Consider the following 16566-nt stretch of genomic DNA (forward strand, 5'->3'; position numbering starts at 1 on the left):
CTATCCAAATCAAATAATTATATGCATGTTCTAGTTTCTGCGCAGGAGTAATAACCAGATTAAATCGGGCACTTTTTTTATCCGGCCGTGAAAATACTGCCCCCTATCCCAAAGAAGTTAAAGTCACCCAGAATTGTGAGGGGTGAGCCATCAGGAAAGGAACTTATCAAGGCATCAAGCTCATTGATGAACTCTCCAAGGGAACCTGGAGGGCGATAAATGATAAGGATGTTAAGCTTGAATGGGCTAGTGACTGTGACAGCATGGAATTCAAAGGAGGAGATAGACAGATGGGTCAGGGGAGAAAGAGAGAATGTCCACTTGGGAGAGATGAGGATTCCAGTGCCACCACCCCGCTGACCAGATGCTCTGGGGGAATGCGAGAACACGTGGTCAGATGAGGAGAGAGCAGTAGGAGTAGCAGTGTTTTCTGTGGTAATCCATGTTTCCGTCAGCGCCAAGAAGTCGAGGGACTGGAGGGTAGCATAGGCTGAGATGAACTCTGCCTTGTTGGCCGCAGACCTGGAACTCCACGTGGGTCGTGCGCGCTGGGACCACCAGGTTAGAGTGGCAGCGGCCATGCGGTGTGAAGCGTTTGTGTGGCCTGTGCAGAGAGGAGAGAACAAGGATAGACAGACACATAGTTGACAGGCTACAGGAGAAGCTACGCTAATGCAAAGGAGATTGGAATGAAAATGAACTAAACAACTGGGGAAGCGAGAGCGCAGGGCCTCCCCTCACTATTCACTGAAACATTCAAATATAACTTTTCCAACTTCCACTTTAGAAATTATAATTGATGTAAACTACAGTGGTTCAATGTTTCCAGGAATATACTCAAACTTAGTTTATTCAGCTAGATAACTTGGTACAGTATTCTTCCGTAAAACCCACCCAGTGTACCGTATCCTATGACGCCGTAGCTAACTAGCATGCTAGCATTCAATGACACACGGTTAGCACCAATACCAATACACATAATGATGTGTGTATTCTTGTGTCCAGTTTTGGTCACTGGTCGAGTCATTTGTCAGGACCCTCAGAACTTCTATCTGATCCTGCGAGGTCTGGCCCTGGTCTCTAAAGTGTGTGGACCAGCACACAGGAGAGATCAGCCACAAGACTGCTGCCTTCCTCAAGACTGGCAGGAGCTCAGGGGTCAGTTTTACTATCACTTTGACCTCTGCACCTCTTTACATTGATCACAAATGCAAAGCAAAACTATTTTTCTAACCTTATAATATAACGTTATTATAACCTTATTGTATTGTTATTGTAACCTGACTGGAATGGTTCCAAGAGGTGGCCATTTTGAATGGTGCAAGGAGGAATGCCACTGTCGTCTGTCACAACGACGTCTCCCTGCTGGGAGACTGTTTCACTCCTTATCACTGTCTCACCAACTGAATGAATGTCTCACTGAATGACTGAATGACTGGCTGAATCTCACTTATTATTATTCTGAACACTTTTTGTACTCACCGCATTCTGAAGGACTTCAAAGACACATTTGTGAGTGTCGAAGGTAGCAATGGGCCAGAATTCCTTGACTTCTTATGAAAGATTGAGGTTTTCAGGGGTTGGCCCCTGGACAAGCTCCTGACCAACCACACAGGGGTGTGTCTGCATGCTTTCTTCAGATGGGTGGATCTGTTCATACAGTTGAACTGTGGGGTTTACAGTCCTTCACACAGTAGGGGGCACTATATATGTTTAAGAGCTCCTTGTGGGCCATAGTTGCAGACTGGGCAGTGAAACAGGCCGCTTGAGACATTGTTAAGGTTACCCAGGAGGTCATAAGAGTATCATAAGGCTATAGATGGGTCACAAAACATTACAAGACAGTTTCTCAGACATATATTAAGCCATATCCTGGACAAAAAATTATTCTCAAAGGAAATTCTCCATTGAAAGCACTTTCTTTTTATCCAGGACTTGGCTTAATCTCTGTCTGGGAAACCTGTCTGGGAAACCATCCCGAAAACTATTGTCTTCCGTCTTATTGTCTGAGGACAGTTGTACTGGCTGTACTCTGATTGGCTTTGCTGAGATCATGTAAATGGATACTTATCTATTTCCTCCCAAGGCAACCCTATCACTGGTACACACAACAGGTAGCTAACTAACTTAGCTACACAACTGTTTTCCTCAAGTCAATATACAGCCGGGAGGGAAGTACAAAATAATCTTAAACTCCAATGAAGCCTATTTAATGGCGACATTGAACAGAAACATGCTAACTTATAATTAAAATAATGTAGCCACAGGCTAGCAGGCAGAAACCGAGGAGTTCTGTGGAAAACACACACTGTTCTGGAGGCTGACTCAGTATTCTCTGGCGTGGAAGTCAGAAATGAACAATGGGTTTCCTCACCATATTGAATTTACCACTGCTTTTTATGTTATTTGGAAAATTAATTCAGATTGGAGTGGTTTAATATTAATGAAATTACTGTTACAGAGAGAGTAAATAGAGGGCTAAGGTAGTAAAAACAGTTTATTTGGGGTTTTGTGGTATACAGATGTAGGATCTTAATTTGAGCCAGTTTGCTACAGCAGGAAAATAATGTGAAAAATGTGAGTTATTGTGTGGATTATAATTAATGGACATTTTTGTAAGGGTTTTTCAAAGTGGAAAAATGTTCACCAACACGAGTGATCAAATTAAAATCCTACATCTGTATGGACCTTTTCAGTCCCTAATTGAATTCTGTTTCTCTCACCTTGGCGTTGTATTCAGGAGGGACGCAGTCATATCAATGGGCACGAGATCTTTTGTGTTCATCTTTTGTTGTTTGTAAAAAACTATCCCTTTGGCACTCATTTCAGAACATTGATGTCATTTTTCAAAACTCTAGACACTTTTTCCAATTGCTTAGATACAATACACAAAGCTAAGATAATTTGTTCAAAATGACACAACTTTATCTATGGATGTAATATGTCATCATCATTCTTTATCAGACACTGTTTCTATGGTCCCATGTACCACTTTTCCAGACCATGTTTTCAGATTTAGTTTCAGACCTACTTTATTAGGTACACCTATCTAGTACTGGGTAGGATCCCCTATTGCCTCCAACAGCCTGAACTATTCACGGTGTAGTACGTTAAGAGATGCCCTTCTGCACACCACTATTTTAAGCAGAACAACTAAAGCTCTACTCTATATATTGAGTTGCAGGCAGCCACATGATTTGCTGTTCGAAGGAGCAGGCTATTTACGTTAACACACAGGTGCACCTAATAAATTGGCCAGTGTATGTATGCAGGCCCTTGTAATTGCTTTTCCAATACTGCCAACTCGTTACTGATGATTGATTTCGCATTGTGATACGAGTATATAGTGAAATGAGTGGTATCCACCTACAACAACATAGCGATAACATGGAGCCAGGTGATTCAGGTCACAATAGAGGTCAAGCAGTGAGAGGAAGAAGACGTGGTGGTCAAAGGAATGGCAGGGGAAAAGCACACCTTCTGAGAGGTGGTTATGGGCCTCGTTTGAGAGGTGTGGGGGAACGTGGTAGAGGACAAGGCCACGGACCAAGGCAGCAACAGCAAAGAGTGTCCAATGAAATCCAAGCAAAAGTTGTAGACCATGTCATAAATCATGGCATGACAATGACTGAGGCAGCTACAATGATTCAACCAAGCCTCAATCATCAGAACTTTCCGCAATGGGAACCGGTAAGTCTTCAGCATGCACTAAACATTAGGCTACTCTCAATTGTCAAATGACTGTATACTGCATGCCAATGTGTACCACAGAGTAGGTAATGTGACTAAATGTGTTCTTACTGTAATTTTCCCTGCAGAATTGAGACTAGGACAAATAGGGGAGGCTGAGGCAAAATTCTGACTGACCAGCAAGAGCGGGCTGTGGTCAATTTGGTTTGGGCCAGAAATGATATTCGCCTTACAGAAATTCGGCAGCACATCTTGGACAATGATGACATGTTCAACAATGTGGAAGCCGTAAGTTTGCCGACTATTGCATGCATGCTGAAAAGGCACCAGGGTCTCTAAAACACCTATACCGTGTACCTTTTGAAAGAGATGCAGACAGTGAAGCAACTGAGGACTGAGTATGTTCAGGTATGTTCAGTTTCAAGATGCCTGTTGTGAAAAATTCCCCCCAAATTCTACATCATTGTAATTCTCGTTCCAACCTGTCTTTTTAGAGGGTGATGGAGCTGGATTCGGACGAAAACCATCACAAATTCCTCTTTTTGGATGAGGCAGGCTTCAACCTGGCCAAGACATGGAGAAGTCGGAATTTCATTTGCCAGCGGACATCCAAGTACCTGGACAACGTGGGGCCAACATCACCATGTGTGCGGCTATATCAGAAGATGGTGTGGTGGGACGCAGACCTCGTATTGGATCATATAATGCAGCTCTCCTTGTAATCTTCATTGATGAGCTAAATCAGGTCAGTAGAGCTGATGGTGTGAACTATGTCATTGTGTGGGATAATGTCAGGTTCCACCATGCTCAAATGGTGCAAGCATGGTTTCAGGCCCAACCACAATTTACCACCCTGTACTTACCCCCATACTCTCTTTCCTTAACCCGATTGAGGAATTTTTCTCCACATGGAGGTGGAAGGTATATGAAAGGCGCCCTCATGAGCAAGCCACCCTTCTCCAGTCCATGGATGATGCAAGCAATAACATCACGGCAGACCAGTGTCAGGCCTGGATTCACCATGCCCAAAGATTCTTCCCAAGATGTTTAGCTAATGAAAACATCCATTGTGTAAGGACCAACGCTGGAGTCGAGAAGCAGGTACGGGGGGAGTCAAACATTTAATGAGGAACAGACAAGGAACAAAACAGGAACAGCGTCAGCACACGGGTAACAAAATGACATATGGACGTTAATGCGGAAGCGGGGAACAGAGTTGGGGGACAGATAGGGAAATAACAGGTGATTGAGTCCAAATGATGCGCGTGACGAGGGAAGCAGGGATGCATGATGGTGGCAGGAGTGCGTAATGCTGGGGAGCTCAGCGCCCTCGAGCACGAGGGGGGAAGAGCGGGAGCAGGCGTGACACATTGTGATGTGGATGAGAAGACATGGCTGATAGAAATATAGAAGTACAGTAATCAGTCCTTTGTTTTGCTTTTTACAGTAAGCCAGGTGAGGAACACTGCAGTTGATGTTTTACTGTAGTTTTTTTCTTTTTAGCTTATTTTTGCTTTGATTCAAAGAAACCTATGTTGTAATTTTATTGTATTTCATTAATACGTTTCAGATTTTGTTCAATGATTCTACTGTCTCTGTAGGGTTCTCTCTACTAGTCCTTTCACAGTGATGTATTTACGTGTAGTACTATTATGAAACATGTATCACATATTTTGTACTACGATATTTAATGATTGTACGAACAACTACACAGTGAAACTCTCCGTATCTTGTTTGTGGGTGATCTAAATTAATGTTCCTATGGTATTTCATGATACATGAGTTATTTCAACCAATGATTCTGCAAGTGAAAGCTTTCTTTAAAGATATGAATGCACAATGCAATGTTTCGAACATTGGACGGCCTGTGTTACAAGTGATGACCTTTTGTGTCTAGAGTTTTGAAAAATGACCAAGGTTCTGAAATTAGTGCCAAAGTAATTGGAAAAAACTGTAAATTACCTGTGCAACAACATGTAGTTTTATATCTAGGGCACGGTTCAGCTTCTGAAGAAACACTCAGCTGCAAAACCCTGCCTCCACTCCTCAATAGTGAGTAAGGCTGGATTACTGCTTGTCTGCCAGGGTGTGCGTGTGCATCTAGGGTCAGGGAGGGCCAGTAAACTAGCAGGACATCTGGAAGTGGCTGTTTATAGTCTACGAGGTCTAATTTGAATTATTCAAAGCCTGTTCTCAAACCATATCACTGTGGTGACAGCACACTGTCATTTACATACGCCACTATCAACTCTCACAGAGGATCTACTTAGCAATTTATTTCAGAAAAATGGAAAAAATAACAACAGTATTTCATGGGTGCCATTAGCTATCGGGGGGGGTGCCTCAAATAATTAACTCAACGGGAAGGCAATTTTACAAGGCTATGCCGTTACTTCTTTGTAGAGGGAAAATGAAGTGCTTGTGTTTACTGCTGGGGCTTAAGGGAAACTGGAGATGCAGAGTGTGTTTTGGTACTACACTGGTGTCTGGGTTGAAAGAGACACTTATGTAATGAAAGTTTGAGGAGCGTTTAAAGGCCATTCTGTTCTCCCGAACGGCTGGAATAGTTTGATTAAATTTCATTGCGCCACGCTTCACAGTGGGAGGTAGAGAAATGGAGTGTATAGAGGATGATTGTTGTCCAACATGAGCTTTTGTTTGGACAAAAAAACCATGTTCCTTTCGACTGTATTTCCTTTATAGCATGTTTTCTTGTAATTACGTTAGCCAGCATGACTGCTTGCTGAATGAATTATATTAATTGTGTTTGTGTTTTGAATGCTTTCAGGTGGTTGGAATACAAAGATAACAAAATCCAGCGGAAACCTGAGTATGGACTGCAAGATAGATGATAATAATAATAGCAATATTTAAACTACAAAAGATTACATTGATGATTGAATAGTAAAGAAATAAAACGAGTGGGGTGATAAAGAATATGTTTAATTATTTTCAGTCTAAGACATGGGGGTGGGGGGTGCTAAACTGACAGATGGAATAGTTATTTAAGATGATCATACTATGGCTATTTGATTTGGAATTTTAGCACCCCTTTAGGTATCAAAACAAATTATGTAATAAATATTTGATAAAATATTGGTTTTGGACTTTACTACTAAAGCCCATAGAAACGCACTGAATAACACATTCAGAAATGGCAAAAGGACAGTCAAAAAATAAATCATAAAAAACCCTCATACTTCCATTCGTCTTTTTTTTAAACCAGTACCGGTTACCTTCAGACGTGTCCCGTGACAATTGTAGGGGTCATAGATCAAAACGGAAAACACCATCGTGTTCATGAGAATCTCCCCTTTCCACTAGTCCCATTAGTTTGTAGCCCAAACAGTTCAGATGCTACCAAACAGAAGTTGGCACATAGACGGTACCCATTTCAGACGGGTCTCCTGACACTTGCGGGGGTTATAGAACAACACGAGATTCTCACCTGAGAGTCCTCTTTCCATAGAGTGGTCATAGTTTTTTAGGTCAAATCGTTCGAACGCTACAGAGGTTTATGTGAGAAGACTGGATTTGGGGTGTCTCATGGTCTGACAAACACTGCTCTAGCTCTACCACCTTTCACCGCAGATGCGGAAGTGCAACACTGGCAGATTGAGATGCAGCCAATACAAAAAGAAAATACAGTGAGGGGAAAAAAAGTATTTGATCCCCTGCTGATTTTGTACGTTTGCACACTGACAAAGAAATGATCAGTCTATAATTTTAATGGTAGGTTTATTTGAACAGTGAGAGACAGAATAACAGAAAATCCAGAAAAACGCATGTCAAAAACGTTATAAATTGATTTGCATTTTAATGAGGGAAATAAGTATTTGACCCCTTCTCAATCAGAAAGATTTCTGGCTCCCAGGTGTCTTTTATACAGGTAACGAGCTGAGATTAAGAGCACACTCTTAAAGGGAGTGCTCCTAATCTCAGCTTGTTACCTGTATAAAAGACATCTGTCCACAGAAGCAATCAATCAATCAGATTCCAAACTCTCCACCATGGCCAAGACAAAAGAGCTCTCCAAGGATGTCAGGGACAAGATTGACAAGGCTGGAATGGGCTACAAGACCATCGCCAAGCAGCTTGGTGAGAAGGTGACAACAGTTGGTGCGATTATTCGCAAATGGAAGAAACACAAAATAACTGTCAATCTCCCTCGTCCTGGGGCTCCATGCAAGATCTTGTCCTCGTGGAGTTGCAATGATCATGAGAACGGTGAGGAATCAGCCCAGAACTACATGGGAGGATCTGTCAATGATCTCAAGGCAGCTGGGACCATAGTCACCAAGAAAACATTTGGTAACACACTACGCCGTGAAGGACTGAAATCCTGCAGCGCCCGCAAGGTCCCCCTGCTCAAGAAATCACATATACATGCCCGTCTGAAGTTTGCCAATGAACATCTGAATGATTCAGAGGACAACTGGGTGAAAGTGTTGTGGTCAGATGAGACCAAAATGGAGCTCTTTGGCATCAACTCAACTTGCCGTGTTTGGAGGAGGAGGAATGCTGCCTATGACCCCAAAAATACCATCCCCACCATCAAACATGGAGGTGGAAACATTATGCTTTGGGGGTGTTTCTCTGCTGAGGGGACAGGACAACTTCAGCGCATCAAAAGGACGATGGACGGGGCCATGTACCGTCAAATCTTGAGTGAGAACAACCTTCCCACAGCCAGGGCATTGAAAATGGGTCGTGGATGGGTATTCCAGCATGACAATGACCCAAAACACACGGCCAATGCAACAAAGGAGTGACTCAAGAAGAATCACATTAAGGTCCTGGAGTGGCCTAGCCAGTCTCCAGACCTTAATCCCATAGAAAATCTGTGGAGGGAGCTGAAGGTTCGAGTTGCCAAACGTCAGCCTCGAAACCTTAATGACTTGGAGAAGATCTGCAAAGAGGAGTGGGACAAAATCCCTCCTGAGATGTGTGCAAACCTGGTGGCCAACTACAAGAAACGTCTGACCTCTGATTGCCAACAAGGGTTTTGCCACCAAGTACTAAGTCATGTTTCGCAGAGGGGTCAAATACTTATTTCCCTCATTAAAATGCTAATCATTTTATAACATTTTTGACATGTGTTTTTCTGGATTTTTTTGTTGTTATTCTGTCTCTCACTGTTCAATTAAACCTACCGTTAAAATTATAGACTGATCATTTCTTTGTCAGTGGGCAATCGTACAAAATCAGCAGGGGTTCAAATACTTTTTCCCCTCACTGTATCTCTAGCTTACACTGACAGAAGTTGATGTGGATTTTTTTTGTTATGTAACTTAGATTGATGGAACCCTGAGTCAATCAACTGTAGGAGGTTAACTGCTTCTCTGTCCTGTCTTGTCCTCAGGTGTGTGTGAAGAGAAAGTCAGCGCTGTCCTCTGAGAAGCGTTCTAGAGAGGTGGCTACTCCCCTGCCCATGCCTGTGACTTACCAACAGACCTCCAGAGAGAGTGATGGGGGAGTCTCTCCACCCACTGAGAGGTCCCTCACTCCAGGCCACTCCCCACCACAAACCCCTAAGCTCCAGCTCCAGACCCAGACCCAGCTCTTGACCCAGACACAACGCAAGCGCTACATCAGCCTACAGACACAGAACAAATGAGATGTCTTTGTGAGTGAATCTTTCATCCCAGCCAGATAGTATGTCCTGATTAATCTCAAATGATCAAAACAACCCCAAACTCTGTTAAATTCAACCAATCAAAAATACAAATCCCAGCATGCAACAGCACACACTCTCCACCCAATTAACAAACCATATCCACCCACCACCCCTGTGGTAAATGTAGTCCCCTTCCCCTTTTCAGGGCCTACCTGGTGTTTGAGGACACCTGCTCCTTGACGCTGGTGTCTCAGGGGGCCGAGTGCATCCTTATCTCCAAGGACTTCTTCAGGAGACACGCTGACGACATCTACATCAACCCACTGCCCAAACAGGTACCCCAACGCACTTACCAAATATCTACCTCAACACACTCACCAAACAGGTACGCTACCAGTCAAAATTTTAGAAGAACTACTCATTCAAGGGTTTTTCTTTATTTTCACTATTTTCTACATTGTAGAATAATAGTGAAGACATCAACAATATGTAATAACACATATGGAATTATGGAGTAACCAAAAAAGTGTTTTTTCAAATAGTCACCCTTTGCCTTGATGACAGCTTTGCACACTCTTGGCATCCTCTCGGCATCCTCTCAACCAGCTTCATGAGGTAGTCACCTGGAATGCATTTCAATGAACTGGTGTGCTTTCTTAAAAGTTAAATTGTGGAATTTCTTTCCTTCTTGATGCATTTTAGCAATTAGTTGTGTTGTGACAAGGTATTTTTTTTAACTAGGCAAGTCAGTTAGGAACAAATTCTTATTTACAATGATGGCTTACCAGGGAACAGTGGCTTAACTGCCTTGTTCAGGGGCAGAATAACAGATTTTTATCTTGTCAGCTCAGGGATTCGATCCAGCAACCTTTCAGTTACTGGCCCAACCCTCTAACCACTAGGCTACCTGCCACCCCGAGGTAGGGAGCGGGGGGGGATACAGAAGATAGCCCTATTTGGTAAAAGACCAAGTCCATATTATGGCAAGAACAGCTCAAATAAGCAAAGAGAAACGACGGTGCATAATTAGTTTAAGACATGAAGGTCAGTCAATATGGAAAATTTCAAAGACTTTGAAAGTTTCTTCAAGTGCAGTCGAAAAAACCATCAAGCACTATGATGAAACGCTCTCATGAGGGCCGCCACAGGAATAGAAGACCCATAGTTACCTCTGCTGTAGAGGATAAGTTCATTAGAGTTACCAGCATCAGAAATTGCAGCCCAAATAAACGCTTCAGAGTTCAAGTAACAAACACATCTCAACATCAACTGAATCAGGCCTTCATGGTCAAATTGCTGCAAAGAAACCACTACTAAAGGACACCAATAAGAAGAGACATGCTTCGGCCAAGAAACACGAGGAATGGACATTAGACCGGTCCCACTCTTTACTTACCTTTGCTGATCTTCGTCGGAATGCACTCCCAGGACTCCCACTTCCACAAGAAATGTTCGTTTTGTTCGATACACTCCATATTTATGTCCAAATACCTTCTTTTGTTCACACGTTCAGATCACTATTCCAAAGGCATAATGTGCGAGCGCAAAACCCGAGACAAAGTCAAAAAGTTCCATTACCGTTCGTAGAAACATGTCAAACGATGTTTACAATCAACCCTTAGGGTCTTTTTATCAAAAATCTTCGATAATATTCCAACCGGACAATAGCATATTCAGTACAGAGGAAAAAGAAGGAATGGCGCGCCTGCGTAACTGCGCAGTAAACAACTCATTGGCCTCAGCCAGTCCACTTGTTGAGTCAGCTCTTATTCTCTCCCCAGTCACAGTAGAAGCATGAAACAAGGTTCTAAAGACTGTTGACATCTAGTGGAAGCCATAGGAAGTGCAAAATGACCCTACAGACACTGTAGTTTGGATAGGCAATCACTTGAAAAACTACAAAACTCAATTTCCCACTTCCTGGTTGAATTTTTCTCAGGTTTTTGCCTGCCATATGAGTTCTGTTATACTCATAGACAGCATTCAAACAGTTTTAGAAACTTCAGTGTTTTCTATCCAAATCTACTAATAATATGCAAATATTTGACTCTGGGCCCGAGTAGCAGGCAGTTTACTCTGGGCACACTTTTCATCCGAACATGAAAATACTGCCCCCTATCCCAAACAGGTTTTAAAACAATATTGTATGTATTAGTCATATGTTGTATGAAATAGGATACACAGCATGCAGTATATTACTGGTATGTCTATGAATAGGTATTACCTCAGACTGTGTATGCCCCTCCCACCCCAGATGTACCCCTTAGAGAGCTCACTAACGAGCCAGCTTCATCCCCCTCCCACCCCAGATGTACCCCTCAGAGCTCACTACCGAGCCAGCTTCATCCCCCTCCCACCCCAGATGTACCCCTCAGAGAGCTCACTACCGAGCCAGCTTCATCCCCCTCACACCCCAGATGTACCCCTCAGAGCTCACTAACGAGCCAGCTTCAACCCCCTCCCACCCCAGATGTACCCCTCAGAGCTCACTAACGAGCCAGCTTCATCCCCCTCCCACCCCAGATGTACCCCTCAGAGCTCACTACCGAGCCAGCTTCATCCCCCTCCCACCCCAGATGTACCCCTCAGAGCTCACTACCGAGCCAGCTTCATCCCCCTCCCACCCCAGATGTACCCCTCAGAGCTCACTAACGAGCCAGCTTCATCCCCCTCCCACCCCAGATGTACCCCTCAGAGCTCACTACCGAGCCAGCTTCATCCCCCTCCCACCCCAGATGTACCCCTCAGAGCTCACTACCGAGCCAGCTTCATCCCCCTCCCACCCCAGATGTACCCCTCAGAGAGCTCACTACCGAGCCAGCTTCATCCCCCTCCCACCCCAGATGTACCCCTCAGAGAGCTCACTACCGAGCCAGCTTCATTCCCCTCCCACCACAGATGTACCCCTCAGAGCTCACTACCGAGCCAGCTTCATCCCCCTCCCACCCCAGATGTTCCCCTCAGAGAGCTCACTAACGAGCCTGCTTCATCCCCCTCCCACCCCAGATGTACCCCTCAGAGCTCACTACCGAGCCAGCTTCATCCCCCTCCCACCCCAGATGTTCCCCTCAGAGAGCTCACTACCGAGCCAGCTTCATCCCCCTCCCACCCTAGATGTTCCCCTCAGAGAGCTCACTACCGAGCCAGCTTCATCCCCCTCCCACCCCAGATGTACCCCTCAGAGAGCTCACTACCGAGCCAGCTTCATCCCCCTCCCACCCCAGATGTACCCCTCAGAGAGCTCACTACCGAGCCAGCTTCATTCCCCTCCCACCCCAGATGTACCCCTCAGAGCTCACTACCGAGCCAGCTTCATCCCCCTCCCACCCCAGATGTTCCCCTCAGAGAGCTCACTAACGAGCCAGCTTCATCCCCCTCCCACCCCAGATGTACCCCTCAGAGAGCTCACTACCGAGCCAGCTTCATTCCCCTCCCACCCCAGATGTACCCCTCAGAGCTCACTACCGAGCCAGCTTCATCCCCCTCCCACCCCAGATGTTCCCCTCAGAGAGCTCACTAACGAGCCAGCTTCATCCCCCTCCCACCCCAGATGTACCCCTCAGAGCTCACTACCGAGCCAGCTTCATCCCCTCCCACCCCAGATGTACCCCTCAGAGCTCACTACCGAGCCAGCTTCATCCCCCTCCCACCCCAGATGTACCCCTCAGAGAGCTCACTACCGAGCCAGCTTCATCCCCCTCCCACCCCAGATGTACCCCTCAGAGAGCTCACTACCGAGCCAGCTTCATCCCCCTCCCACCCCAGATGTACCCCTCAGAGAGCTCACTACCGAGCCAGCTTCATCCCCCTCCCACCCCAGATGTACCCCTCAGAGCTCACTACCGAGCCAGCTTCATCCCCCTCCCACCCCAGATGTACCCCTCAGAGCTCACTACTGAGCCAGCTTCATCCCCCTCCCACCCCAGATGTACCCCTCAGAGAGCTCACTACCGAGCCAGCTTCAGGAGCATGTCAACTGGGAGGCATACAGTTACCCCCTCCTCAGAAGCATTCTCCACTGTTGAAGAGAAGTAAAGAATGAAACTTTGATTAAGATTTATTTATATTGTGTGTTGGAGGTTTATTTTTGTATATGGGTTTGTCATTAGATATTTATTGTGTTATTGAGGAACTGAAGTGATGAAGACCATAGACAAGTCATGGCATGGATGTAGATCTATTTGATTCCTAATTTGGTCCCTGAATTGAGCTTTGAAAAGTGTGCTCTTTCCTTTCCGTGTAGCGTTTTCATTTCACTTTGTTCTCTGGGAAAATTATAGAGATTAAATTAATATACATGTATGTCAAGGTGCCTTTTTTGCAGTATATGAAACCAGCAGCAAGGTGTGGTTGATAATGGAAGGTTTCCTGTTTCCTATTACAGAACAGGGGTATACGATCCTGTGTTGCAGAGATATTCTCATCTGTATTCAGCTCAGAGATGAGGTCAGAGATCATCCTGGGAGGGCATGTGTGTGAGAGCCCACACTGCTGACACACACACACTAACCATTATCATACATTGTCAGTATGCTAAGATTCTCCAGTCAGCCATGTATGTTAACTACCAGTGTCAACGCCCAGATCCTCCTACTCCCCACTCTCCATTTTCACACACAACACAATTATCATAATAGGGGGTTTAATGGAATCCGTGCTGTTCCAAAACGCTCTGCGTGTGTAGCTACAACACCTTGATTCTTACTGAGGTCCATCTGTCGCCATCTGCTCCCCCCTGGACTGCAGTAAACACAGTCATTACCAGGCCCCTGGCTGGTCAGGGGGAGAGACTCCGCGCCTCAACACCACAAAAGAACAACACAGACAGGGGAGGCTCAGCCAACCCCCCCTTCCTCCCACCACCTCCTCTGGAAACCTGCCCAGAGTGGAGCGTGTACAGGACGAATGGAGAGGAGAGATTGAACACAGAGTCAGCAGGACCACAGATGATAATCTGCTCTCTGTGAAATCCAATGAGTGTGTGTGAAGGGGGGTGGGAGGTGGTTGAGGTGTGTGCGTGTGTTCTGTAGTCTGTGAATGTGTATGTATGTAGTGGGGGCAGGCGGTGAGGGTATATATGGAGCAGTGGAGGCTGCTGAGGGGAGAATGGGCTTGTGGTAATGATAAGGAACGGAGCAAATGGAATGGCATCAAACACCTGGAAACTATGTGTTTGGTGTATTTGATACCATTCCACTGACATTGTTCCAGTCATTCCCATGTGCCCGTTCTCCCCAATTAAGGTGCCACAAACATCCTGTGACATGGAGAATGGTGGTTAAGGAGGGTATACATGGAGGTTGGTGGTTAATGAGGGTATGTATGGAGGTTGGTGATTAATGAGGGTATGAATGAGGGTATACATGGAGGTTGGTGGTTAAGGAGGGTATATATGAAGGTTGGTGGTTAGGGAGGGTATATATGAAGGTTGGTGGTTAATGAGGGTATAAATGAGGGTATATATGGAGGTTGGTGGTTAATGAAGGTATAAATGAGGGTATATATGGAGGTTGGTGGTTAATGAGGGTATAAATGAGGGTATATATGGAGGTTGGTGGTTAATGAGGGTATATAAAGTGAGGGAAAAAAGTATTTGATCCCCTGCTGATTTTGTACATTTGCCCACTGACAAAGAAATTATCAGTCTATAATTTTAATGGTAGGTTTATTTAAACAGTGAGAGACAGAATAACAACAAAAAAATCCAGAAAAACGCATAAATAAATATAAATTGATTTGCATTTTAATGAGGGAAATAAGTATTTGACCCCCTCTCAATCAGAAAGATTTCTGGCTCCCAGGTGTCTTTTATACAGGTAACGAGCTGAGATTAGGAGCACACTCTCCTAATCTCAGTTTGTTACCTGTATAAAAGACACCTGTCCACAGAAGCAATCAATCAATCATATTCCAAACTCTCCACCATAGCCAAGACCAAAGAGCTCTTCAAGGATGTCAGGGACAAGACTGTAGACCTACACAAGGCTGGAATGGGCTACAAGACCATCGCCAAGCAGTTTGGTGAGAAGGTGACAACAGTTGGTGCGATGGAACAAACACAAAAGAACTGTCAATCTCCCTTGGCCTGGGGCTCCATGCAAGATCTCACCTCGTGGAGTTGTAATGATCATGAGAACGGTGAGGAATCAGCCAAGAACTACATGGGAGGATCTTGTCAATGATCTCAAGACAGCTGGGACCATAGTCACCAAGAAAACAATTGGTAACACACTACGCCGTGAAGGACTGAAATCCTGCAGCGTCTGCAAGGTCCCCATGCTCAAGAATACATATACATGCCCGTCTGAAGTTTGCCAATGAACATCTGAATGATTCAGATGACAACTGGGTGAAAGTGTTGCGGTCAGATGAGACCAAATTTGAGCTCTTTGGCATCAACTCAACTTGCCGTGTTTGGAGGAGGAGGAATGCTGCCTATGACCCCCAAAATACCATCCCCACCGTCAAACATGGAGGTGGAAACATTATGCTTTGGGGGTGTTTTTCTGCTAAGGGGACAGGACAACTTCACCGCATCAAAGGGACGATGGACGGGGCAATGTACCGTCAAATCTTGGGTGAGAACCTCCTTCCCTCAGCCAGGGCATTGAAAATGGGTCGTGGATGGGTATTCCAGCATGACAATGACCCAAAACACACGCTCAAGGCAACAAAGGAGTGGCTCAAGAAGAAGCACATTAAGGTCCTTGAGTGGTATAGCCAGTCTCCAGACCTTAATCCCATAGAAAATCGGTGGAGGGAGCTGAAGGTTCGAGTTGCCAAACGTCAGCCTCGAAACCTTAATGACTTGGAGAAGATCTGCAAAGAGGAGTGGGACAAAATCCTTCCTGAGATGTGTGCAAACCTGGTGGCCAACTACAAGAAACGTCTAACCTCTGAGTGCCAACAAGGGTTTTGCCACCAAGTACTGAGTCATGTTTTGCAGAGGGGTCAAATACTTATTTCCCTCATTAAAATGCAAACCAATTTATAATATTATTGACATGCGTTTTCTGGATTTTTTGTTGTTGTTATTCTGTCTCTCACTGTTCAAATAAACCTACCATTAAAATTATAGACTGATCATTTCTTTGTCAGTGGGCAAACGTACAAAATCAGCAGGGGATCAAATACTTTTCCCCCTCACTGTACAGTATGTATGGGTCTGTGTATCAGGTGAGATTGGAAAAAGTTGGTGGTCAGTGCCTGCTCTGCCACTATAGCAGTATTGACTGACATGTCAGTGCGTACAGTTACAA

The 16566-nt window shown here is 44.9% G+C and overlaps 1 protein-coding gene across 1 annotated transcript; it reads left to right on the forward strand.

Moving 5' to 3' along the window:
* Positions 1-9308: 9308 nt before the first annotated feature.
* LOC123724097 (leucine-rich repeat extensin-like protein 5) lies at positions 9309-13206 on the forward strand. Its single transcript, XM_045687025.1, has 3 exons — positions 9309-9316; positions 9513-9642; positions 11617-13206. The coding sequence occupies exons 1-3, from the start codon at positions 9309-9311 to the stop codon at positions 13204-13206; spliced, it is 1728 nt and encodes a 575-aa protein (XP_045542981.1).
* Positions 13207-16566: the final 3360 nt, after the last annotated feature.

This window comes from Salmo salar, chromosome ssa09 (genome assembly GCF_905237065.1).
Source record: "Salmo salar chromosome ssa09, Ssal_v3.1, whole genome shotgun sequence".
In the NCBI taxonomy this organism is placed as follows: domain Eukaryota; kingdom Metazoa; phylum Chordata; class Actinopteri; order Salmoniformes; family Salmonidae; genus Salmo; species Salmo salar.

Excerpts from the sequence above, each read along its gene's own strand:
- LOC123724097 (XM_045687025.1), top strand. Across the intron at positions 9,643-11,616 it reads TCAACCCACTGCCCAAACAG|ATGTACCCCTCAGAGCTCAC; the intron begins GTACCCCAACGC and ends CTCCCACCCCAG.